Genomic DNA, 23,664 nt, shown 5'->3' with positions numbered 1-23,664 from the left:
TTTATTTTAATCGCTGGGATGTGTATGTATTTTAGTCATTAGAACAGAGTATTTTAGCTACAGGAGCCCAGTATATTTTTAGACACTAGAGAATTATTTTGCTGTCTGAGTGCAGTAGTTCATTCAAGCCACCACTAGAGTGCAGTATTTATCACTGACATTGGAGTGTTGTGTCTTTACAGCCACTAGACTGCAGTGTTTAATTCTGGCTACTAGAGTATTTATTCTTTTATTTCAGCCACTAGAGGGCCATGTTGGATCATTAATCGCCCCCTCAAAAGACGAGTTTCCTTTCTCCTCTCTGTATGTGTGTAGATGTGGCTTAGATGGAAGAGGAAAAAAATGTAAATGTTAACAATAAACTTTTAAAACTTGTTAGAACTCAATTTAACCCCTCATTGCTCATCAACTCAGGTAAATGTTCCACCATATATATATGTGATATGCATGCTTCAGTCTAAGCTGTGCAGCCACCCAACTCATGATCTTCTGCTTTCTGAGGCTTCCTGCCCTGACAACTTCCTCATTTTCTGCACCTGCTGTTCCAGATTAAAAATTAAACAACACTACAAGAACAAAGAGATTTTTGTATTGTTCGTTTTTTGTAAATCAGTGACATAATTATAAGAGTTAAACGCCGAGCTGAAGTTTTAGTACAGGACTTGTGTGGAGGCTGGATGAGCTGCTGTCCCTGTTCACTAAGACATCCTGTAACACGGAGTAAACACAACACTGAGGGGGGGAATGAACAAAAACTCGGAGCAGCATGTTGAGATCTTATTTTAGTGAGAAGATGTGTGAATATGTATTTTAAAACTAACAAGGTTTGATGGGTGAGAGGTTTCCAAGAATAATACTAAGACGCAGGGACTGCACAACTGTACTGCTGCTAATCTGAAATGAAAAATATTCCACTTTATACTTGAGTTGAGCATCATAAGCCGAATCTGCTCGCCAATCTACACATCATCAGAATTCTGCTTTGATCCTTTATTGCACACAAATGAAGCCCCTACATTTAAAACTACAAAGACTTACACAAATAGCAACAAATACCACCTCATAAGCCCTGAAGAGGATTTATTTCTTAAAACAAGTGAAAAATCCTTAATTTAACAAATTATAATAATTACCATAAACATAATAAGCTGGTGAGTAAGTCTATGCTCGCTTTGCGACTTTACATGACTTTAGATTAACTATAATATATATATATATATATATAATATCACGTAAATGGAATTGTTCAAAATATTGTGAAAATCGTCTTACGCTCAGCATTTTGAAGACTTTTATAAGGACGTGATGAGATAATTTTACTTGCTACGTTTTTATTTTATATGCAGTGTATATGATCAATATAACTTAACACACCCTGTACATCAGTAACTTAAGCAAGGCTTGTTTTTCAAATACACAGCTGCACTGAATCCTGTCCTGCTCTGCATCTGCGCTGTGTCTGAGAGACACTTCACTCCACCCATATCTGCTAGACGGCGTTAGAGCGTAAACACTGCGCTTCCTCCACAGATAACAGAACCAGACCAAGGCGGTTCGACTGAAAGCGAAACTCAGCCCCTCCGCTCAGTGAGTCTCATTGGGCTCTGGCCCTTCTTTTGTGTAGACTGCACCACAAAGTTCGGAGAGAAAGCAAAGGGTTAATTATGAAGAACACACTGTACTTCCTATGACGAAGGACTTTTCAGTTAGAAGATGGAAACGTCCACTCCAGTGCCCAGCAGTCCCACTGAGACCAACATATCAGCTCAAAGTGGAGCAAACATCTCTGCGCCTGTTCTCCATGGAAGCCTTTTTCAAGGTCCTGTGAATATTACCATTATACACGGAGGTAAGTGACATGTTATTAGACGTGGTGCTTCAGTTAATGCATCCGTTTTTCCCACTGAGCATTTAACGTTATATACAAGCTGCATAGCTGGCAGGGATGGTCATAATTTATTCATGCATCAGTCTGTTTGTTCAGTTGTTGAGGTGGCGTACAGACAGTCTCAGTGAATGCTGACGTACATAAAAAGAAAAGCAATAATAAACCAATCATTTTTACTGTTTTCTACTCGCTCATCCTCGTCATTAGCTTTATTTTTCCTTCCTCACTGTTTTGTCTCAGTATATATAGCTTTAAGTAGCTTCAATCAAGTTCTGCTCTTTCTCCTCCAGGCCAGGATGTCTGCAGTTCAAGCAGCAGCAATGTTCAGGCTGGAGGCTCTCCGTGTGTTCCTGCTCTCGCTGAGGGTAACTTGCACATTTCACGGGTTCTTTAGAACTTGTAAAGTACTGTGAAGTTTTCACTGTAAAGTTTTCTTTTAAATGTTAATGTTTTTATTGTTTTCTTGCATTACATCTAAACTACATCACCAGGGAATGCATACGATTGGGACCAATCCCAGGTATTTTCATGATGGGTAATGCAATATGCAAAATATTTTTACACAGCTGTGATGATTAATAGGTCCTTGAGTCCATCGTTCCCTCAGACTTCACAGCAGAAGCAGATTTGTTTCCCGCCTGTGTGTTAATGTAACCACACTGTGTACAAGTGTGCATGATTTATGTTTAGCTGCAAATTTTGATTAAGATTTTTCCGATCTGCCGGCCAACACTGATCAGGCATTTTAATTAGGAAAGAATATGTTTTAGTGGTACCTGGACTTCACTGTTCACACATGTTTGAGACTGCATCCTATTGTTCAGCTGATGCAGGTAAAATAGAGCCGGTGTATAAATGAACTTTAGAGGAAGCATTGAAGTATTTCTTCCTGAATGTTTTCAATGCGATTAACATATGGGCGAACCCTACAACCTCATTTCCATACGTTAAAATATTGTTCTGTCACTCTCTGTGCCTGTTTATCAGGAATTATCATTAAGCAGAGGATTATAAAAGGGAACTCTGCTTGAAACATTTACAAATGTTTTTGTTTTCTGTATTCACTTTTCAGATTTGCAAACAGTATACCGGCAATATAAAGAAAAACTTGGGAACAAATCTAAAAGAATTAATGAAGGAATCTCCCAGCATGGAACATCAGCTCTTCTGAATGAGATCTACACAGAGCTCTACATCACAGAGGGAGGGAGTGGAGAGGTCAATGAAGAACATGAGGTCAGACAGATTGAGGCAGCATCCAGGAGACCAGCAACAGAGGAGAAACCCATCAAATGCAGTGACCTCTTTAAAGACAGACCCATCAGAACTGTGCTGACTAAAGGAGTCGCTGGAATTGGAAAAACAGTCTCAGTGAAGAAGTTCATTCTGGACTGGGCTGAAGGAAAAGCAAACCAGGATGTCCAATACATATTTCCACTTCCATTTAAAGAACTGAATTTGATGAAGGAGAAAAGACTTAGCCTGATGGTGCTTCTTCAACACTTTTTCCCAGAAACAAAACCATTATTATCAGTAGACTGTAATGCCCACAAAATCTTGTTCATCTTTGATGGTCTGGACGAGTGTCGACTTCCTCTAGATTTCCAGAACAATGAGAGCCTGTGGGATGTAACAGATTCAGCCTCAGTGGATGTGCTGCTGACAAACCTCATCAAGGGGAACCTGCTTCCCTCGGCTCTCCTCTGGATAACCTCTCGACCAGCAGCAGCCAATCAGATCCCTCCTGAGTGTGTTGACCTGGTAACAGAGGTACGAGGGTTCAGTGATGCTCAGAAAGAGGAATACTTCAGGAAGAGAATCAGTGACCAGAGCCTAGCCAATAAAATCATCTCACACATGAAGTCCTCAAGAAGCCTCTACATCATGTGCCACATCCCAGTTTTCTGCTGGATTGCAGCCACTGTTCTAGAGAGAGTTTTGGGTGGAGCAGAGACTGGAGAGATCCCCAAGACTTTGACTCAGATGTTCTCCCACTTCCTGATCTTTCAGATCAAACACAAGGACCAAAAGTACCATGGGAAATGTGACCCTGATGTTCAGCAGACCAGAGAGATGATTCTTTCACTGGGAAAACTGGCTTTCCAACAGCTGGAGAAGGGCAATCTGATCTTCTATGAGGAAGACCTAAGAGACTGTGGTATTGATGTCAAAGAAGTGTCAGTGTACTCAGGAGTTTGTACCCAGATCTTCAGAGAGGAGTTTTGGGTGTACCTGGGGAAGGTGTTCAGCTTTGTCCACCTGAGTGTTCAGGAGTTTCTGGCTGCTTTATATGCATTTCTCTCCTTCATCAGTGAAGAAAGAACAAAACAGGTGACCACTGATCTCTCTGATAGGTCTAAAATGTCAAACTTCCTCAAGGCTGCAGTGGACAAGGCCTTACAGAGTGAGAATGGACACCTGGACCTCTTCCTCCGGTTCCTTCTGGGCCTCTCGCTGGAGTCCAATCAGACTCTCATACGAGGCCTACTGACCCAGACAGGAAGCAGCTCTCACAGCAAAGAGGAAACAGTCCAGTACATCAAGGAGAAGATCAGGGAGAATCCCTCTCCAGAGAAATCCATCAATCTGTTCCACTGTCTGAATGAACTGAATGACCATTCTCTGGTGAAGGAAGTCCAAACATACCTGAGTAAGAAAGATTACAGTTGTCTCCGTGGACTCAGTCTGTCTCCTGCCCAGTGGTCAGCTCTGGTGTTTGTGTTGCTGAACTCAGAGGAAAAGCTGGATGAGTTTGACTTACGTAATTATGACAGATCTGAGGAATGTTTTCTAAGGTTACTGCCAGTCATCAAAGCATCCAGAAGAGCTGTGTGAGTATATTTAGTTATAAATGTGTTACTGTATTATCTCTTATTTAATATAACACTGGATACTACTGCACAGACAAAGGACAATGGTTTTCATTAATTTCTCTAATCAGCTTCCACCAAACCACCAATAGTTTAATAGATTAGAAATGTGTGTATGTTTGTGATATTGTTCTGATGTATCATCATTTCTCTCCCAGACTGTGTAACTGTAATCTCACAGAGGAAAGCTGCATAGCTCTGTCCTCAGCTCTCAGCTCCAACTCCTGTATGAGAGAACTAAACCTCACTAACAATGACCTGCTGCAGGATTCGGGAGTGAAGAAGCTCTCTACTGGTCTGAAGAGTCCTCATTGTAAACTGGAGATACTGAAGTGAGACTATATGATTATTCTCACTGTGGGGGTGAGGTGTGTGTGTGTGTGTGTGTGTGTGTGTGTGTGAGAGAGAGAGAGAGAGAGAGAGAGAGAGAAAGAGAAAGAGATTTTTCTGATTTATCATCGTTTCTCTTTCAGACTGTGTGACTGTAATCTCACAAAGAAAAGCTGTGCAGCTCTGTCCTCAGTTCTGAGCTCAAAATATTCAAATCTGAAAGAGCTGAGCCTGAGTTACAATAAACTGTGGGATTCAGGAGTAGAGCTTCTCTCTGCTGGACTGAAGGATCCACGCTGTAAGCTAGAGATTCTCGGGTGAGATTGCTACTTCCACACTGTGTTTGTGTATATGTTTATAGCCCTTTGTGCACAAAACACATTTTCTTGAGGACAATAAAAACATGCCATGGAATCATATATGCTTTGCTGGTCATGTTGCATTGCTTTTGAACAGAAGCAGCCATGCACAAATTCAGGGTAGATTTTTTTGGTGCTTCTCTCTAGGACCATGTTGACAATACACTCCTGTGACATTTTCACTCTCAGAACTACACCAAACAGCTGTAAAATTAATAGCATGACAGAAACATTTCACATCACTGACTGCAATCTAAACATCTCTGTAATTTCCCATTAAATGTACAAGGTCTCAGGTAAATTGCTGGGTCAGCTTTACCAGAATTCCCAAGCTTGTTCTGCTCTTACACTGAGCTCCTTAATGTATGATTAATGTTAAATTCCTGGTTAAAAGTGCATGTGTGAAATTTCTTCTGTATTTATCTGTAAGTGTGCGCTCTTTCTCTCTGCAGGCTGTCTAACTGCAGTATTACACACGAAGGCTGTGCTGCTCTTGCTTCAGCTCTAAAATCCAACCCCTCCTCACGTCTGAGAGAGCTGAACCTGTTCAACAATAGTCCAGGAGAGTCAGGAATGAAGCTGCTCTCTGATCTACGGGACGATCCACATTGTACACTGACGACATTACAGTAAGTTACTGATTAAGTACTCTACACACAACTAACAATCAATGCTGAGGAACTTTCTCTTTGTTTACCAATGGATAAAAAGCTAGATTTTGGCTCTATAACACTGGATTAACATAAGATTAACGCAAACTGAGCATGAAAAAGAGTTTTGAATCTATTTTTTATTTCTATTTTTTCTTCAATGTTCATTGCTCATCACATTTTTTTTTCATGTTTTCTCAAATCGCTGACTCATTTTTACCTACTTGTCAATCAAATGTGTTACCCCCCCCCCCCACCAAGATCTGCATCCTGCTTTTTTTAAGCATGAGATGAGGTGTACCTTGATTTTCATAAAAGTGCCATCAGAATGCCCCTTAATGCTGCACAGAGGGCTGCACTGGGCATCGGACCACCTAATAATTGAGGACATGTAAAGTGCAGGGTTCAAATGAGCAGTGAAACAGTGGAGCTATCAACCAGCTCAAGATAAACGAGAAAATGAAATTTAAATTTGGAAAGAGTACATACACAAAGAGCACTGTTCATTGACTACAGCTCTGCATTCAACACTGTTATGCCATCCAAGCTCACTTAAAAGCTCCACACCCTTGGACTGACACCCTCCTTGTGTAAATGGGTGCTGGATTTCCTGATGGGCACACTTCTTAACACTTAAACCTCCTGGATTATAAACACATGGAGCCCCTACTGAGGCCTATGCTGTACACCCTGTTCACCCATGACTATGTTGCCTTCCACAGTAACATCTCCATCAACAAAACTGCTGATGATACCACTGATCACTTGGGGTGATGAGATGGCCTATAGGACAGAGGTGGCAAATATGGTGGCATGGTGCCAGGTCAACAGATATGTGTGTGTGTGTGTGTGTGTGTGTGTGTGTGTGTGTGTGTGTGTGTGCGCTCTTTCTTTTTGTCTTTTTCTCAGTAATTGGTAAAGACCTGTAAGAGGTAGTTTTAAGTAAGAATTTCAAATGTAGGATTTTGAATGCTGAGTCTTAAGTGTGTATTAAGGATGTTTCTGCTGATGATGTTCTTCAGTGGAGTCTGATGTCTGACTGATTGGTTCAGGTCTGATTCTCTCCTCTTCTCTGTTTTACAGCATCTGAACACCATCCAGCTGATCTGTTCTCACACACAGAGGGTTATGTCTGTCAAACTGCTCACGTTGGTGGATGACCCCACACCAGTGATGAGTGTGTACATGAGGATAATAATAATTATAATGAAGATGCCCTGCTTTTTACAGAAAAAAGAAAGCTGCCTTTTGTATTTCAGTGATATTTATATGAATGTGTAGTTTTTTGAGAAAAAAAATTAATCAGTGCTTTTTATATTCTTTCATGTGTGAATTGCACTTTTTTTCAGCTACAGCACAGCTAAGCTAAATTCTCAGAAGAAAAAACTGTGATGATCAATGGCGAGCTTTGATGTTTACTTTTTTATTTGTGGAAATAAAGTCATGAAGATGAAGGAACTCACTGTTTTAGGCTCAAATTGTATTTCATTTGCACCCATGTGAGAAGACAATTGTTTATATTTAAGGGCATTCTTACACACTTAGGAGCAGACATGACTGGCATTTGGTCAGTACAGAGATAAACAAGGTTTCTAAGAACAAATGCAGGTGAGGTGTGAAATAAACAGGAAACCACATCTGAACAAGGTGTGGCTGCCAAGAAATCTACCAACATGGTTGGATCACTTCTACAAAACACACTGCAAAATCACTTCTGTTTAGGAAGTGAGAGGACCTCTTAGGAGACTTAGGCCTCTGCCATTTCTGTGGTCCATTTGATTGTGTCAGGAGCATCCGACTTGCAAAACAGTCTCAAAACCTTGTCGTAGTAAGAGCAGTCCAGCATCCATGCGTCACAGTAATTGATCAGGTCCCAGAAAAGACATCATGCCTTTCTTTGTGAATGGAGGCCTACAACTCTGAAAGAGCTGTATTCTGTCCTTTCACAGTCTGCAGCTTCCCTTTGACGAAGTGAAACTGGGATGGGAACTCTGAAACTGAAAGAGCTTTGAAACCACAGTGAAATGCTGGAACAGACCTCACAGAGCCAGCCCTGCACATGAACTCATGGCCTTCCCTGTCAGTAGCTGGTCATCAGCATACTGCAACACAGTACAGCTTTGAGGGTATCCAGGGAATCGTGCACGGTGGCAGCAAAATCAACTGGAGAATCCACACATCCGGGAGATGCTGCCACGCGTATTGTCTTTCTTTGAAACTGAAAACAAAAGTAGGCAGTGTGTGTTACTGGTATTCTATTAACAATGGCACAGTTGGCGCATGTGGGACGACAACTTCATTTACCCACCGTAAATCTGGTGTCTCCGACCTCTACCACCAGCCTTGTTAACAGGCTTTATTGTCGTGTGATATGGAGATGTTGTTTCAATGATCATGCCTGGTTTCAACAATGACTGTGTCACACCCTCAATTCCTTCCTCCTTTTCTCTAGACAAAGGGTAATGCTTGCAGCACACTGGCTGTTGTGTTGACAATTGGATATGGTTCACAATTTAATAGACCCACTCGCTCCTTGCATTCGGCCCATAAAGATTTAGGAATGTCTTGCAGATATTTCAGGATTTTCAATAAAGTGCTAACAAGTCCCTCATCAACAGAAAGGATGTAATTATACTCATTGGACTATAACATTTTCCTGCCGTCCAAATAAATGGATAAATGCAATTTGGCCATAATATCACAACCCAGCGGATTGGGGAATCTGGAATAATGACACACTTGTGTAAAAAGGATATTCCATGATCATTTGGAAGTTACTGACAGCTGACATAAAATTTGCACCCCACTCTATCCCAAAGAATTAATCGTGGCACCTGACACTGGCCCATTATATTCATTACCACTAATTGAAGAAAATGTTGCTCCAGTGTGTATAAGAAAATTAAACATTTTGCCATCTACATACAGTTCCATACGTGGCAAAACACCAGAAACAAGAGTTAACGTCTTAGAAAGCATTGTCAAATTAGGTGAATCTTCAACAACTTGGGGTGCATTCTGTGGGCAGCCCTTTGCAGTCATCGGTTTCCAGACAACAAGTATCCGGTGTGTATTTTAGGGCCCTTCATTTTGGTTTTTGAGATTGACTTTTCATAAGAGCACTTTTTTCTACATTCTCTGATCCAGGGCCCCTCTTGTCCACAATCATGACATGCCCCTTGCCTCTTCCACACGTTATTTGGACCCTAGTGCCTGAGCCAGGATCATTCTATAATCTGGACCTGAGATCTTGGAGTAACTAGTCATTTTCAACAGTGAATCAGCAAATTTGTGTGGAAATGTAAGACTGGAAACAATCTGTTTTATTACAGTAAAATCAGGATAATCGAATCCTATCATTAGCAGCCTCATATACTGAGGAGGAGCTGAAGGGACCAGGACAGTCAAATTCTTTGAAGTTAGTACATTAATACTTGATTTGGTCTTTTTGTTAACCTTTGTTGCCCTTTTAAGCATGTCATATTTGTCCTGTTCAGTTTTCATTTCACCCAATGTCACCAGAGAACGATCTACATATTCATAATCCCATTTGGGATTCCCTACACCATCTCTTATGCATGTTGCTGCCAAGTTCCCTCCATCTCTTGGATACTTCTGATCAAAATAAGAATGAGATCCTTCTGTCCATCCCACCAAATTATCTATCCACACGGCGATACTATCACCCAAATCATTCCTATCAATCCAGTCCCTTGAGCTTTCCACAGGATTGGGTTTTACAATTTTACCCTGTTTTTATTTGGACAACAAACAGAGTGGAGGTTGGGATCAGTCTTCACATTTACTGTCGGCTCTGGGGATCGAACTGGCAACCCTCTGGTCACAGGGCTGGTTCCTTTACCTCCAGCCCACGACTGCCCCAAGTACAGTTTCTAGTACTTTTTAAATTCCCCCTAGAATTCACAGCCTCTACGTCCTGAGGGGAGGGACACCTCTACAAGATCACTGTCAAGGAGAAAAAGCAAGAAAAATCAGTACTCACATACCAAAGGAGATCTCACTCTCTGACACCAAGTTGTAAGAATTTAGTTCCTTTTATCCCTGTTTGATCCCACCTTGACCTCTCTCTCTATCTGGTTGTTCTCCACCGGAGCTCCAGGACACAGGCACATCGATGTTCAGACTCTGTTATTTTGGAAGAGAAGGGCCTTTTTATACACTTAGAAGCAGACATGGCTGGTCAGTACAGAGATAAACAAGGTTTCTAAGAACAAAATGCAAATGAGGTGTGAAGGAAACAGGAAACCACAGCTGAACAAGGCGTGGCTGCCAAAAAATGTACATGCAGGTAAAGACATTCTGTCCTGTGCTTGTAGAACAGCTTCGTACAAAAAAGATTCTCCTTTTAAGAAAATCCACGGAATTTCCATTCAGAGAGAACAATCCGAGACAGAACAGACAGTGAGTGCATAATCATTAAAAGGACTTAAAAGCCCGAGAAAATAAATATGTTTTCAGATTTTACTTAAAAACATCTAATGTAGGGAAGTTGCTGTAGACATGACAAGCTTGACTGACGGATTCCCAAATACAGCGAGTTGCAATATTAAGTACGAGTGGAAATAAAAGCACGAACAAATGTGTCCTTAAAAGAAATGTGTCCAAACGCTTTTCATTTTTGCTATATTCCTATGTTGAAAGAAGCTACCACTCAAAACAGGGTTGATTTGCTTCTCAAACTTAAGAGCAAAATGAAAAATAACACCAAGATTATTTACATGGCTGTGTATAGAAGATGATTATGGCCCCAGATCATTAGCTATAGCACTGGTCAAATTTAGATTTCTGAAAATAATAATATCTTTATTGTCTTGGCTTAGAATGAGAAAGTTCTTGGACATCCAACAGTTTATTTCTCTCAGATAATCAAGAATGAGGTGCATTTTATTTGAGTTAAGTGTGAGGTGGAGCCGTGTGTCGTCTGTGTAACAGTGATAGATTATGTACTTCTGATAAAAGGACTGATAAACTTTTGAGAAAATTTGTAACTTGAGATTGGTCTAAAATTGTTGAGGGCCAATAGTTCTAAACCAGGCTTTTTAAAAAGAGGCTGAATGACTGCATGTTTTCAACAAGAAGGATACTATGCAGACTAATGCGACTGCTATTTATCATAAACAGCAGATGGCAGCACATCTTTAAGAAGCGGTATGGGAAGCGCATGCTGGGAGTGAGTGGCTTCATAATTAAATCAGTTAGATAAGTCATTGACACAGGCGCAAACTCATTAAGGATAAGAGAACATGTAGGTAAATCAGAGGGATTGAGGCTGGAGATTTGTGCTCTTTTGTCAATTTTGTGGATAAAAGTCCTCATGAACTGTTAACAAATTTCAGCATTTGCCTCAGGGCTGATCTAACAGTAGGATGCAGTACCTTATCAAATTGTTTTAAAAAGAACTTGTGGTGATTATGCTGACAAAGCATTTGGCTCTAGCAGCTTTCACCATGCACTGACAGTTAGTTAGACATTGTGTGAAAAGTAAGAGGTTGTCTCTTTTCCATTTCTGCTCTACCTTCCTTCATTCCTGTCTAAGTGCACGAGTGTCATTATTAAGCCATCGCTGAGACCTTCTACCTTTGAATTTTCTGAGTCTCAGTGTAGCAATTAAATCTATAAGATTAGCACATGTAAAACTGAACAAAGCAGTCAGCTCTCAGTGCTCGTGCCTTTAGTTGGATTCTCAGTAGTACAAACCAGGGGAGAAATTACATAGGCAGCTGAAATCTGACTGTGTGCAATATGATGACAGACTGCATTTGAAAGACAAACACACACCTGCTAGCTCTAAATTGCACACTGAGGAAACAAATGACAGAACAAGGTCCAAAGTATGTCCAAACACATGTGTAGGGCTAGTAACAGATTGAGTCAAATTCTCCTACTAAAGGCATGGATGGAGAGCAGATATTAATGTTCACCAAGAGTCAGAACGTTGTCGGCGCCACGCAAAGTAATTGATAAAAAGTCAGAAAGTTCCTGAAGGAAATCCCTATTGGTATATGGGCGTCTGTAACCTAGAGCACAAAGCACAGACCACGACAACTCCGCTTTACACAGCTGCACTTCAAAACTTGGACACTCTCCCACAATCAACAAACGGCATTTAAACGATCTCTGAAAAAAGTTGCAAGGCCTCCCCTCGGCCAGTTGTTCTCCGTGTATTTAAAAAGTTCAAATTATTCGAAGACAACTCAACAAGCAGGCTCGAATCAGTTCACCAGGTTTCGGCCACACAGAGAACGTAACCAATTCTTCCCCAATTGTTAGCAAACGTTATTTTAACTAACACCAGTGGTCACTAAAGTTGACACTGCTGCTTCAAGCCAATGGTTTAGGGGACAGTAGCAAAACACTGAGCAAATAGATGGAATATGCCCATCCACAGCAAAACCTCCGGACACACAGAGGTTACAATGGGATCCCTGGTGAATGCAGTGTGGGCGTCAAGCTATTCCTATAGCAACACACCATGTGAAAGTCTGAGGAGCCAGGCAAGCATTTGAATTACAGCGCAGCAGTTCGGATTTCAAGTAGGGAGGCATTTCACAATTTATGTGAAAGTGTGTGGTGGACCCGAGATCGCCATGTGAGACACAATCCATAAATAAATCCAAACAGGACTGGGATCACCAGATGAATATTCACAGCACACAACCCAACTTCCCTATTTGTACACACAGCCGAGTTAAAACCGCATAAGCCAGCAAACCTCCTCGTAGCCTGTGTCTAGGAAAAGCAGTTGAAACTACTCACCTGACACCATGAACCACCAGCAACTTGCGAAGTGGGAGCTTACTCGTGACTCACGAACAGCCAGACAGACATCAAGTGGAACAGGGCAGGAAGGGCTTGTGTGAGGCATGTGACAGTACAGATACGTTAGATGTTGTGAAGTCCACTTTAAAAGATTTATCCAGCCTTTATCGTGTCCTCCCAATCGCAAAAAGTGCATCAATCCACCAGCCAAAAATAAAATCCAACAGCCATTATTATTGTTATTATTGTTGTTGTTGTTGTTGTTGTTGTATTTTTACTAAGATTAACACTTTTCATGAACACGTCAGTCCACTCTGTCTTTTGAAGCCATGAAGTGAAGCAAGCTTGTGAATCAAATGACAGAAATCCACTCTCTGTAGAAGAGGACATGAGTGAAATGGTATTCAAAACCAGCTCAGAAGTTCCTTTATTTTTGTTCCCAAAATGAATGGAGATGACAAGAGTAAACATTGGAAGGCAAATGCTAGAGGTCGCTGCACTTCCTTTTCAAAAGCGAAGCCAGTCTAAACCGGTTTCCCTGAAACAGAAACACTGAGAGTCTGGCCATGCAGATAGTCTGAATATGAATCGTGAACTGAAATCCTCAGCAGCTTTTGTGAAGACAGCATCAATAACAATGAAGAGGAAGGCATTTACTGTCACAGAGGTAATTACTGCAATATCATGAATTACTTTCTGAGATAGTCAGAGACTTTTCAGCCAGAAGATGGAAGCTTCCACTCCAGCTCACACCAGTCCAGCCCAGACCAGCATCACTGCTCAGACAGGAGGAACCGTCTGCGCTCCTGTTCTCCATGGAAATAATATTCAAGGCAGTGTTACAGTTATATACAGCACACAGGGAGGTGAGTGATGTAGCACATAAAATGTGTATAAACTGTTGGGCCTGTTTGCTCAGAGGAATGCTTAAAGTTATATATGAGCTGAATATTATGCAAGAATAGCGATCCATTATTTACATATCCATCTATTTGTGGTGTACAACAGGATGGTTCGCTGTGATTGCTACTACACATACAGTGCCCTCCACAAATACGGGCATCCCTGGAAAACATGAACAAAATGGCCAGTAAAAAACATTCTGCACTGTTTATCCTTTTATCCAGTCGACATATTAACACAAACTATTCTTTATTTGAAGCACAATGGTGGAAAAAATACATCATGAAATAAATCATCACTTGCCAAAGAAATACTAGTTTCCCCAAAATAGTAACTTTACAGAAGAGGGAAAAAACATTCTTAGGTTTTAGTGTAAGTTAATGTAACACCCAAAAAAGCTGGGATGCTGTGCAAAAAAACAGAACCCAATGATGTGCAAATAATTTAAATCAAAATAAGTGCAAAAACAATACATCAAACACTGAAATTGTGAAATCTTATTGCTTGTTAAAAAATAAATGCCCATTTTAAGGTTGACGCCAGCACCACATTTTTAAAATGAGGTAATAAAAGACTGATGAAGTCGTGTAATGCTAAAAATACACCTGGTGGAATATTTCACTTACTTGACAACAGGACAACAGAACTAGCAATGAGGAATGTTTTTGTGGCCCATTTTGCTTATGTTTATTAGTCCCAGTATTTGTGGAGGGCACCGTAAAACGAAAAGCATTATTAAAGCAGCCATTGCTGTTCTATATTCCACACTGTCTGACCGCTTGGCATTAGCATTTTCAGTTTTAAGTGACAAAGTTCTCATTCTTTCTGGTGTCTCTTCTCCAGGTCAGGAGGTTTCCAGTTCCAGCACTAGAACAGTCCAGACTGGAGGCCCTACTGCAGTTCCTGCTCTCACTGAAGGTAATGTCTTAATATACATACAATCTGTTGATTATTTCTCATTCATTTCAAAATTCTGTAAAAAACTCTTGTTTTTCTTGCATTACAACTGAACAGCATCAACAGAGAATACGTTATTGAGAAGACTGCTGTATATTTTTATGAAATCAAGATTTTTTATGCAGCTGAGGTAAATAATAGATAGTAGAAATAATCGTTTTCTCTGATTTCACATCAGAAACAAACATTTTGCTCCAGTATCTTATAAACGTTTTGACCTAACGTGACAGATAACACTGATCAGACATTTTATTCCTGTTTAGTGGAGTTTCATGTTTTATTTCTGCACAACGTTAAGACTGATATTCAAAGATATTCTCTTTGTAATGCTTCAGAAAGAGTCAGACATAAAATGACATCCAAAAATGTGATCAGAAAACAGGTATGGGTCAGAACCAGAAAGAGCCCATAGCAAAACCAGAAAGATGTCCATAGCATTGTACAGGCAATACACAGGTCAAAACCAAAGAACAAAAAAATGGACCAGGGCAAAAATATAATGGGAAAAACATACAAACAAGCTCAAACTGCAATAAAAGCACAGACAGGAAAAAGGCTTGGCATGCACTGTGAACAGGAGCAATATTTCACAAAGAACTACTGGTAGCAAGTCTGTGAATGAGCAACAGCTGAAACTGATCAGGATTCTGGTGAGGCTGATCTCTGCAGCTCCTTATGGTGTCACATGGGCTCTCTGTGAACTCTGGGAATTGGAGTTAATTTGAGTACTAGACTGAACTACAGGTCAGAGGTCAGCATGACGTTCTTTTCCGCTTTTAAACAGCTTATGCGTTTAAAAATAGAGACTTTGTATACGTAAACTCTACAAAAGACTTTTAAATTTGTGGCATTCGGCAGACCCTCTTACCCAGAGGAACTTACATTTTGATCATCTTTACAGAAGCAGGCAAAGGTAGTATTGCGAGTCTTTCCCAACTACTCTTATTAATGTAGCCTAAGGTGCATTCCTGGTTAGGAGATCGGGCCCCAGTTCACAGCGTGGGGGGCAGAGGTGTTACCTGCTACACCAAGGGTGTACAGCTCTGGTCTTGGAGGGTCAGTGTTCAGAAAAGTGTGATGATTTACCTGCTCAAACACACCTGATTAAACTCATATATTAATTACCAGGTTTAATAAGTGTGTTTCAGTAGAAAAACCTCAAGACTATGCTGGACACCTGTTTTCCAGTACTGGAGTTGTGCACCTCTCCACTATATTAACTAAGAGTTTGAATGTTGCTGTGATCAGAGGTAAACTGTGAGAAAGGTACTTAAATGAATGAAACCCACGGCAAATTACAGTGGACAGATTTCTACTTGAAACACTGGCAAACATTAATTTGTTATTCATTGTATCTGTCTCATTAATAGATTTGGTCAGTGTATTTAGGCAAACTCTGAAGAAGAAATTTGAGACCATTAATGAAGGAATCCAACGGCATGGAAAGTCTACCCTTCTGAATGAGATCTACACAGAGCTCTACATCACAGCGGGAGGGAGTGGAGAGGTCAATGATGAACATGAGGTCAGACAGATTGAGGCAGCATCCAGGAGACCAGCAACAGAGGAGACACCCATCAAATGCCGTGACCTCTTTAAAGACAGACCCATCAGAACTGTGCTGACTAAAGGAGTTGCTGGAATTGGAAAAACAGTCTCAGTGCAGAGGTTCGTTCTGGACTGGGCCGAAGGAAAAGCAAACCAGGACGTCCTCTTCATATTTCCACTTCCTTTTAGGGAGCTGAATCTGATAAAGAAAAGGTTCAGTCTGATGGAGCTTCTTCACCAATTTTTCCCTGAAATAAAGGAACTAAGATCAATAGACTGTGATGCTCACAAAGTCTTGTTCATCTTTGATGGTCTGGACGAGTGTCGACTTCCTCTAGATTTCCAGAACAATGAGAGCCTGTGGGATGTAACAGATTCAGCCTCAGTGGATGTGCTGCTGACAAACCTCATCAAGGGGAACCTGCTTCCCTCGGCTCTCCTCTGGATAACCTCTCGACCAGCAGCAGCCAATCAGATCCCTCCTGAGTGTGTTGACCTGGTAACAGAGGTACGAGGGTTCAGTGATGCTCAGAAAGAGGAGTACTTCAGGAAGAGAATCTGTGCCCAGAGCCTGGCCAATAAAATCATCTCACACATGAAGTCCTCAAGAAGCCTCTACATCATGTGCCACATCCCAGTCTTCTGCTGGATTGCAGCCACTGTTCTAGAGAGAGTGTTGGGTGGAGCAGAGAGTGGAGAGATCCCCAAGACTCTGACTCAGATGTTCTCCCACTTTCTGATCTTTCAGATCAAACACAAGGACCAAAAGTACCATGGGAAATATGACACTGATCTTCAGCAGACCAGAGAGATGATTCTGGCCCTGGGAAAACTGGCTTTCCAACAGCTGGAAAAAGGCAATCTGATCTTCGATGAGGAAGACCTGAGGCAGTGTGGCATTGATGTCAAAGAAGTGTCAGTGTACTCAGGAGTTTTTACCCAGATCTTCAGAGAGGAGTTTGAGCTGCACCTGGGGAAGGTGTTCAGCTTTGTGCACCTGAGTGTTCAGGAGTTTATGGCTGCTTTATATGCATTTCTCTCCTTCATCAGTGGAGAAAGAACAAAACAGCTGACCACTGATCTCTCTGCCATTTTCAGAAAGTCCAAAATGTCAGACTTCCTCAAGTCTGCAGTGGACAAGGCTTTACAGAGTGAGAATGGACACCTGGACCTTTTCCTCCGCTTTCTTCTAGGCCTCTCACTGGAGTCCAATCAGACTCTCTTACGAGGCCTACTGACCCAGACAGGAAGCAGGTCTCACAGCAAAGAGGAAACAGTCCAGTACATCAAGGAGAAGATCAGGGAGAATCCCTCTCCAGAGAAATCCATCAATCTGTTCCACTGTCTGAATGAACTGAATGATCATTCTCTAGTGCAGGAAGTTCAAACATACCTCAGAAACCAACATTTGTATCACCTCAGTGGAGTCAGTCTCTCTACTGCCCAGTGGTCAGCTCTGGTGTTTCTGTTGCTCAACTCAGAAGAGGATCTGGATGTTTTTGACCTGGGTAAATATGGAAGGTCAGATGAATGTCTTCTGAGGCTCCTGCCAGTGGTGAAAGCATCCAGAAGAGCTGAGTGAGTATATTCATGCCGATTGTGTTAATGAACTGTTTCTTTATTTAATGTAACAATGGATGATGCATCACAGATTAGATTTTATTTCAGCTAATATTCGGTTATATAACGGTTTTGTAGATAAAATTTCCCCTTGCTATAGTATCACATATCGCTTAGTGAGATTTCAGTAGGAATGTGGAATAAAAGAGCCTTGATATTTTCACTTGAAATTTACACGTTTTATAGGCTGTTTTTTGCAATTTCTTCCAAAATCAATCCTACACAGTGATGGAATTTGTCATTTATACCTGAGAGGTTGATTCTGCTGTCACTTCTTAATTATGTTACTGGTTAACCTGACATTAGGCCAGACCCTTAAGTTCCAAACAATGAAAGATTCTACTTGGCTGTATCAAAATTAACTAATGTTAAAGATTTTTCTGGTTCTCATTAGACCAAAATCATTATTCCTCCACTGGATCCACTAGTTTGGTTAGATACTATCTAGTATTATTCTTATTGTTTCATATTAGGCAGTAAAAAGAGTCGAGTAATAGGTTGTTAGAATCTCTTAGTTCTTAGTTATTTTAGAGACCTCCAGCTTGTTTTCAATAGTTGTTGAGAAATCTGTCAAAAAGTTATTTTCAGGATATGAAGTTTTACCATGGGACAGGTCTTCTTTCACTAAAACTGTTTTCTAAGATGTTATTGACATATTTAACATTTTGCTTATTTGATCAATCTATCATATCAAACAGAAAGCACAGCTCACAAAGACATAGACTCATATATGTTAGAGACTGAGTATGAGTACTTAAACTGTAGATGGTTTAATCACATGCTTTGTGCAAGTGCAGAATATAGTGACAGGTTTTGTAGAGATCTGAAATACACAACAAGGCAACTTCATTCAGAGATAGTTAATGTCAAATGTCAGAATGAGACCAAGGGTGTAGTTGTTCTAAAACATTTTGAGTAACATTTAAGGCCTTATTAGTAGACAGAAGTATGTAGTGTATTGTTTTAGAGACCAGCAAAATTATTTATGGATGATTGGGAAAGTAAAATCAAACAGTAGAAAAATTTGCAACATAATTATTTCCAAAACAATGACTATAACAGTGTGTGCAAGAAAAATGATAAAATATCAGAGTACTAACTAGATGCTCTTTTATAATCTTTCCTTTCCCTTCTTTGTGTGTGAGATGATTTTTTTTTTTCTGACACATCATCCCTGGCTCTATGTGCAACACGGGAAATGAGAGAAAGAGATGTCACTTTTCTGTTTTATTGTAATTTCTCTTGCAGACTATATGGTTGTAATCTTACAGAGAAAGGCTGTGCAGCTCTGTCTTCAGCTGTCAGCTCAAACTCCTCAAGTCTGAGAGAACTGAACCTCAGTAATAATGAACTGCAGGATTCCGGAGTGGAGCTGCTCTCTGCTGGACTGGAGAATCCACACTGTAAACTGGAGAAACTGGAGTAAGATTTTATCACTTTATCACTGTGTGTGTGTGTGTGTGTGTGTGTGTGATGTCAGAGTTCTGATGTATCATCATTTCTCTCTCAGGCTGTGTTACTGCAGTCTCACAGAGGAAAGCTGCACAATTCTGTCCTCAGCTCTCCAGTCAAACTCCTCCAGTCTGAGAGAACTGAACCTGAGTGACAATAGGCTGCAGGATTCTGGAGTGGAGCTGCTCTCTGATGGACTGAAGAATCCACACTGTAAACTGGAGAAACTGGAGTAAGATTATTACTTTATCACTGTGAATGTACATCCAACACAGACACCCTCACACACAAACAGTACCCATATATTTAACTTTTCACTGTGTCTACCACACAAATTTTGAAATATAAATTCTCATATTTCAGATTTGATGCTTAATGAATTATCACATCAAGCAACCCCCATTCATAAACACTGCCAATAAACCAGAATTCATATGTTTAGTTGCTTCACTATGTGTGCGACAAATCAAGAAGTGGATTTAATTTTTTGAAAATCACATTGCTGATACAAAACTGATGCATTGGGGATGTTTTTGATGAGTATAAATTTTACCAGATGCCTCAAATGGAAGTATCCTCCAGAGCCCTACAAAATAGTGGTGTAGTGTCAAATGTTCCAAATACTGAATTTCTGTGTTAACTGTCTGAAATGCATTATCATTAACACACACACACACACACACACACACACACACACAAGACCAAAACTAGCGGTACATAAATGTATATAAATATTTTTTTTTACAATTTTGCTTGATCTCTACAGCTTGTTGTCATTTTTGTTTTTAAAGAACTCACAAATGAATAGAATCAGAAAACAATAAGCAATTAAACAAGAATAAAATATCTTTTATCTGTGTTTACATGTGATTTCATTGTTGTGCTGTATCACTGTTTTCTCTCCCAGACTGCATAACTGTAATCTCACAGAGAAAACCTGTGCAGCTCTGTCCACAGCTCTCAGCTCAAACTGCAGTCTTAGAGAACTGGGCCTGTGTTACAATAAACTGCGAGATTCAGGGGTGGAGCTGCTCTCTGCTGGACTGGAGAATCCATATTGTAAACTGGAGATACTGAGGTGAAGTTATTACTTTTTCACCATGGAAACATTTACATTTGTAATTTACTTCTTTTTGCCTTTACTGCAGCATTGCAGTAAACAAAAATCAAACTGTCCAATTTCTTCTCTTCGTTTTGTGATTTTGTGATACTGAAGTTCCTGGCATGACATTTCCCCTTAACCATAATGCTGTCTGAAGAGCTGGTTTATTGGTCAGTATTGTGGATGTCTTCCTTGGCATCTTGGAACCACTAATACCTCTTGGCAAGGTCTAGTTTCATGATAAAATTATCTTGGCCACTCTTCTTGAAAGATTCAGATGTATTCATAGTTGGTCAAGAATGGTGATTCAGTTAATCTTATGGCAGTTTAAACAAATCCTGTTTGAGCCATTCTTCCTGCAGACAATCATAGCCAGTGAAGAATATGGTAAAGTTGAATTACAAATGACACTGACTTCTCTATGTCTTTCTTCAATTATTTGTAAACTCTGTTCGGTATTACATACAACTTCAAAGCCAAGGTCTCCCAGGTGGGGTACTCTTATAACCTGTCCCAGATTTGAAAACACTAAATATGAACATGACAATGGAATTTGAATATAACACAACTTAAATCCACAACACATATTTACACATGAACCCAACACACAAAAACCTTATTGTACAGTCAAGACATTTATGGCATTTGCTCTTATCCAGAGCAACTTACAATTGGATCTTTTTACACAGGTAGTGTTAGGAGTCTTGCCCAAGGACTCTCATTGGTATAGTGTAGGGAGCTTATCCAGACAGGGATTGAACCCCAGTCTATGGTGTAGAAGGCAGAAGTCTTACCCACTACACTATACCAACCACTATGACAACATTGACTGGACAATAAAATGATTAAGTTATGTATAAAAGACATGAAACATGGAGCATTTAATCATTGTGAAAAATGTTAATGTATAAAATACCTTAACACTGTATAAAATGTCATGCACAATATTTAAGTGTTGTGTGTTATATGCATTATTGTTTGTGAGAAAAACGTCTGTGCTAGATAGCTATTCATGGAGTTTGCAGAATTGTTCAAAATGTTTTTTTAAGTTTTGAGCATCTTACTCTGGTTAGAACCATACTGAAGTTTATGGCATGACACTTCCCCTAAACCAATATGCTGTCTGAACAAGTAAAAAGAAAAGTTGGATATCTCACAGAAAAGATGGCTAGATACCATCTAGTTAGGTGTAAACTTTAAGATTTCAATTTTTTGAGCATCTTTCTCTGTGTTACTGCTTCTAATAACTCTGAAACCAGGCTTGTTGTTGAACTTTTAAATATGTTGGTAGTGTGGTGTTCCATCATTTGCGTGTGTATCATCTTTTTACTTCCAGGCTGTGTAACTGTAATCTCATGAAGGAAAGCTGTGAAGCTCTGGCTTCAGCTCTCAGCTCAAACTCATCAAGTCTAAAAGACCTGAACCTTAGTAATAATAAACTGCAGGATTCAGGAGTGGAGCTACTCTCTGCTGGGCTGGTGAATCCACACTGTAAACTGGAGAAACTGGAGTAAGACCATCACTTTATCACTGTGGATGTACAGGGTGAGTCAAAAGTCACAGGACACCAATTTATTTTATTTTATTTTTTATTATCAACTTTTATCTCTGGGGTCATCTCAAGCAAATTGTGTATGCTGAGAAAATCTGCAACAAACACCACCTTCAGCACTGCATCATGGAGGCTTGTGACAGCATAAAAAGTAAAATAAAATAAAACAGTGTCCTGTGACTTTTGACTCACCCTGTATATCACACACAGACTTTTCAGTGTATTTGTTTTTCTCTTACACTTACATTCTCACTATTACTGTCTCATGTGCTCATATATTCAAAACTGAGGTCAAACGTTTATAGAATGGCTTGAACATTTAGAATTGTACTTTTCATGTGTGTGTATGTGATGTCAGTGTTCTGGTGTAACTGATGTTCATCATTTCTCTCTCAGGTTGGGTGACTGTAATCTCACAGAGAAAAGCTGTGCAGCTCTGTCCTCAGCTCTTAGCTCAGCTCAAAATCTGAGAGAACTGGACCTCAGTAACAATAAACTGCAGGATTCAGGAGTGGAGCTGCTCTCTGCTGGACTGACAAATCCACACTGTAAACTAGAGATACTGAGGTGAGAGCATTGCCCTAGCAATGTTAATGTGTTTGTTTATATTGGTCTGTAAATATGAGGCGTTTTTTCTTCTTTCTGCAGGCTGTATAACTGTGATATTTCAGATGAAGGCAGTGCAGCTCTGGTTTCAAAACTGAAATCAAACCCCTCTCACAAGAGAACTAAATTTCACCTCCAATATTGGAGAACATAAACTTCCCTATACCAGGAGAGTGAGAAGCTGCTTACTGATCTACTGGGGACTGGTTATTGTAAACTGAAGAAACTACAGGGAGTTACAGACTCACTTCCTTTAAAGGCACATTGACAGACATATTCTACCAGTCCAACCCCCTTGTATAATCTTTACCCTCTGTGTGTATGTTTGGGTTCTTTTTAGTCAAATCCATGAACACGGCTGCAGCATTGTTTGATCTCATGATATCACTTCCTCCACTGAATACTCTAAGCAAGTGGAAATCTTGATACAGTGTCATAAACATTAATAATGTGGTTGGCGTAGTGTAGTGGGTAACACCTGCGCATTGTAGACTGGGGTTCAATCCCCCACCAGGGTAAGCACCCTACGCTATACGAATGAGGGTCCTTGGGCAAGACTCCTAACACCACTTTGTGTAAAATGATCAAAAAATGTATGTTGCTCTGGATAGCAGCGTCTGCCAAAATGCCATAAATGTAAACAACATGAGCTCAAAAATCTAAACTGGAGATACGACTGAGCATTACTTTAGCAGAGAGCCTGCTGAAGAACATCTGAATGATGTGATGAAACTCTGCTCCCTTTCTCTTCTTTAGTTGTCATCAGTAAATTTTTTAACTGTAGACATTTCATAATTCTTTCATATTGCTTCATTCTGGCTTCATTCACAGTGCACACTATGGCTGGCCTTCAGCAGCGGTTCAATACTACTGTGGCCTGTTATGCCTTGTGTTTTTGCTTGGTTTGTGTTTTGTTCTCATTCCAGATTCCATTCCGTAATTTCACCTTTTCCGCTACCAGACAAAAAGACATATTAGTTAAAGTAAGCTGTAAAGCAGCTGCAGTGAACTGGATTGACATGTATTTCATATTTCACATTCAGATTT

At 40.2% G+C, this 23,664-nt stretch overlaps 2 protein-coding genes and 1 long non-coding RNA gene across 8 annotated transcripts in view; 2 read left to right on the top strand and 1 right to left on the bottom strand.

The window, feature by feature from the left end:
• Positions 1–23,400, top strand: part of LOC108412234 (NACHT, LRR and PYD domains-containing protein 12-like) — a 63,297-nt gene extending 39,897 nt beyond the window's left edge. For 2 of the 4 annotated variants that reach the window (XM_037541083.1, XM_037541082.1), the window contains 5 exons: positions 19,416–19,589; positions 20,265–20,435; positions 21,796–21,969; positions 22,408–22,578; positions 22,660–23,400. In XM_037541083.1, the coding sequence (XP_037396980.1) occupies positions 19,416–19,589; positions 20,265–20,435; positions 21,796–21,969; positions 22,408–22,578; positions 22,660–22,771 (802 nt within the window). In that variant the 3' untranslated portion in view covers positions 22,772–23,400. Of the gene's footprint in view, positions 1–19,415; positions 19,590–20,264; positions 20,436–21,795; positions 22,005–22,407; positions 22,579–22,659 lie in introns of those variants that run through there. The other 2 variants (XM_037541084.1, XM_037541085.1) reach the window with 2 other exon arrangements.
• Positions 1,574–7,555, top strand: LOC119264012 (NLR family CARD domain-containing protein 3-like). Of its 3 annotated transcripts, XM_037541101.1 has the most exons (8): positions 1,574–1,849; positions 2,179–2,253; positions 2,961–4,719; positions 4,917–5,090; positions 5,232–5,405; positions 5,900–6,076; positions 6,820–6,920; positions 7,181–7,555. In XM_037541101.1, the coding sequence occupies exons 1-7, from the start codon at positions 1,714–1,716 to the stop codon at positions 6,869–6,871; spliced, it is 2,547 nt and encodes an 848-aa protein (XP_037396998.1). In that variant the 5' UTR covers positions 1,574–1,713; the 3' UTR covers positions 6,872–6,920; positions 7,181–7,555. The 3 variants fall into 3 exon arrangements, with proteins under 3 accessions (XP_037396998.1, XP_037396997.1, XP_037396999.1); XM_037541100.1 differs by having other exon boundaries at positions 6,820–7,555; XM_037541102.1 differs by lacking the exon at positions 6,820–6,920 and having other exon boundaries at positions 1,576–1,849.
• LOC108412235 lies at positions 7,505–13,014 on the bottom strand. The gene is made up of 3 exons (XR_001856631.2): positions 12,875–13,014; positions 10,101–10,243; positions 7,505–8,315 (listed from the first exon to the last, which is right to left on the bottom strand). It is a non-coding gene; the product is annotated as an uncharacterized LOC108412235 (long non-coding RNA).
• Positions 23,401–23,664: the final 264 nt, after the last annotated feature.

This window comes from Pygocentrus nattereri, chromosome 9, assembly GCF_015220715.1.
Source record: "Pygocentrus nattereri isolate fPygNat1 chromosome 9, fPygNat1.pri, whole genome shotgun sequence".
NCBI classification, from domain to species: domain Eukaryota; kingdom Metazoa; phylum Chordata; class Actinopteri; order Characiformes; family Serrasalmidae; genus Pygocentrus; species Pygocentrus nattereri.
This window is presented reverse-complemented; position numbering and strand designations above follow the sequence as displayed.

What these genes read in the sequence shown, in the direction of transcription:
- LOC119264012 (XM_037541101.1), top strand. Translation starts at nt 1,714, where the DNA reads ATGGAAACGTCCACTCCAGTGCCCAGCAGTCCCACTGAGACCAACATA. An exon ending in TATTACCATTATACACGGAG is followed by an intron (nt 1,850 to 2,178) that starts GTAAGTGACATG and finishes TTTCTCCTCCAG; the next exon opens with GCCAGGATGTCTGCAGTTCA. An exon ending in TGTAAGCTAGAGATTCTCGG is followed by an intron (nt 5,406 to 5,899) that starts GTGAGATTGCTA and finishes TTCTCTCTGCAG; the next exon opens with GCTGTCTAACTGCAGTATTA.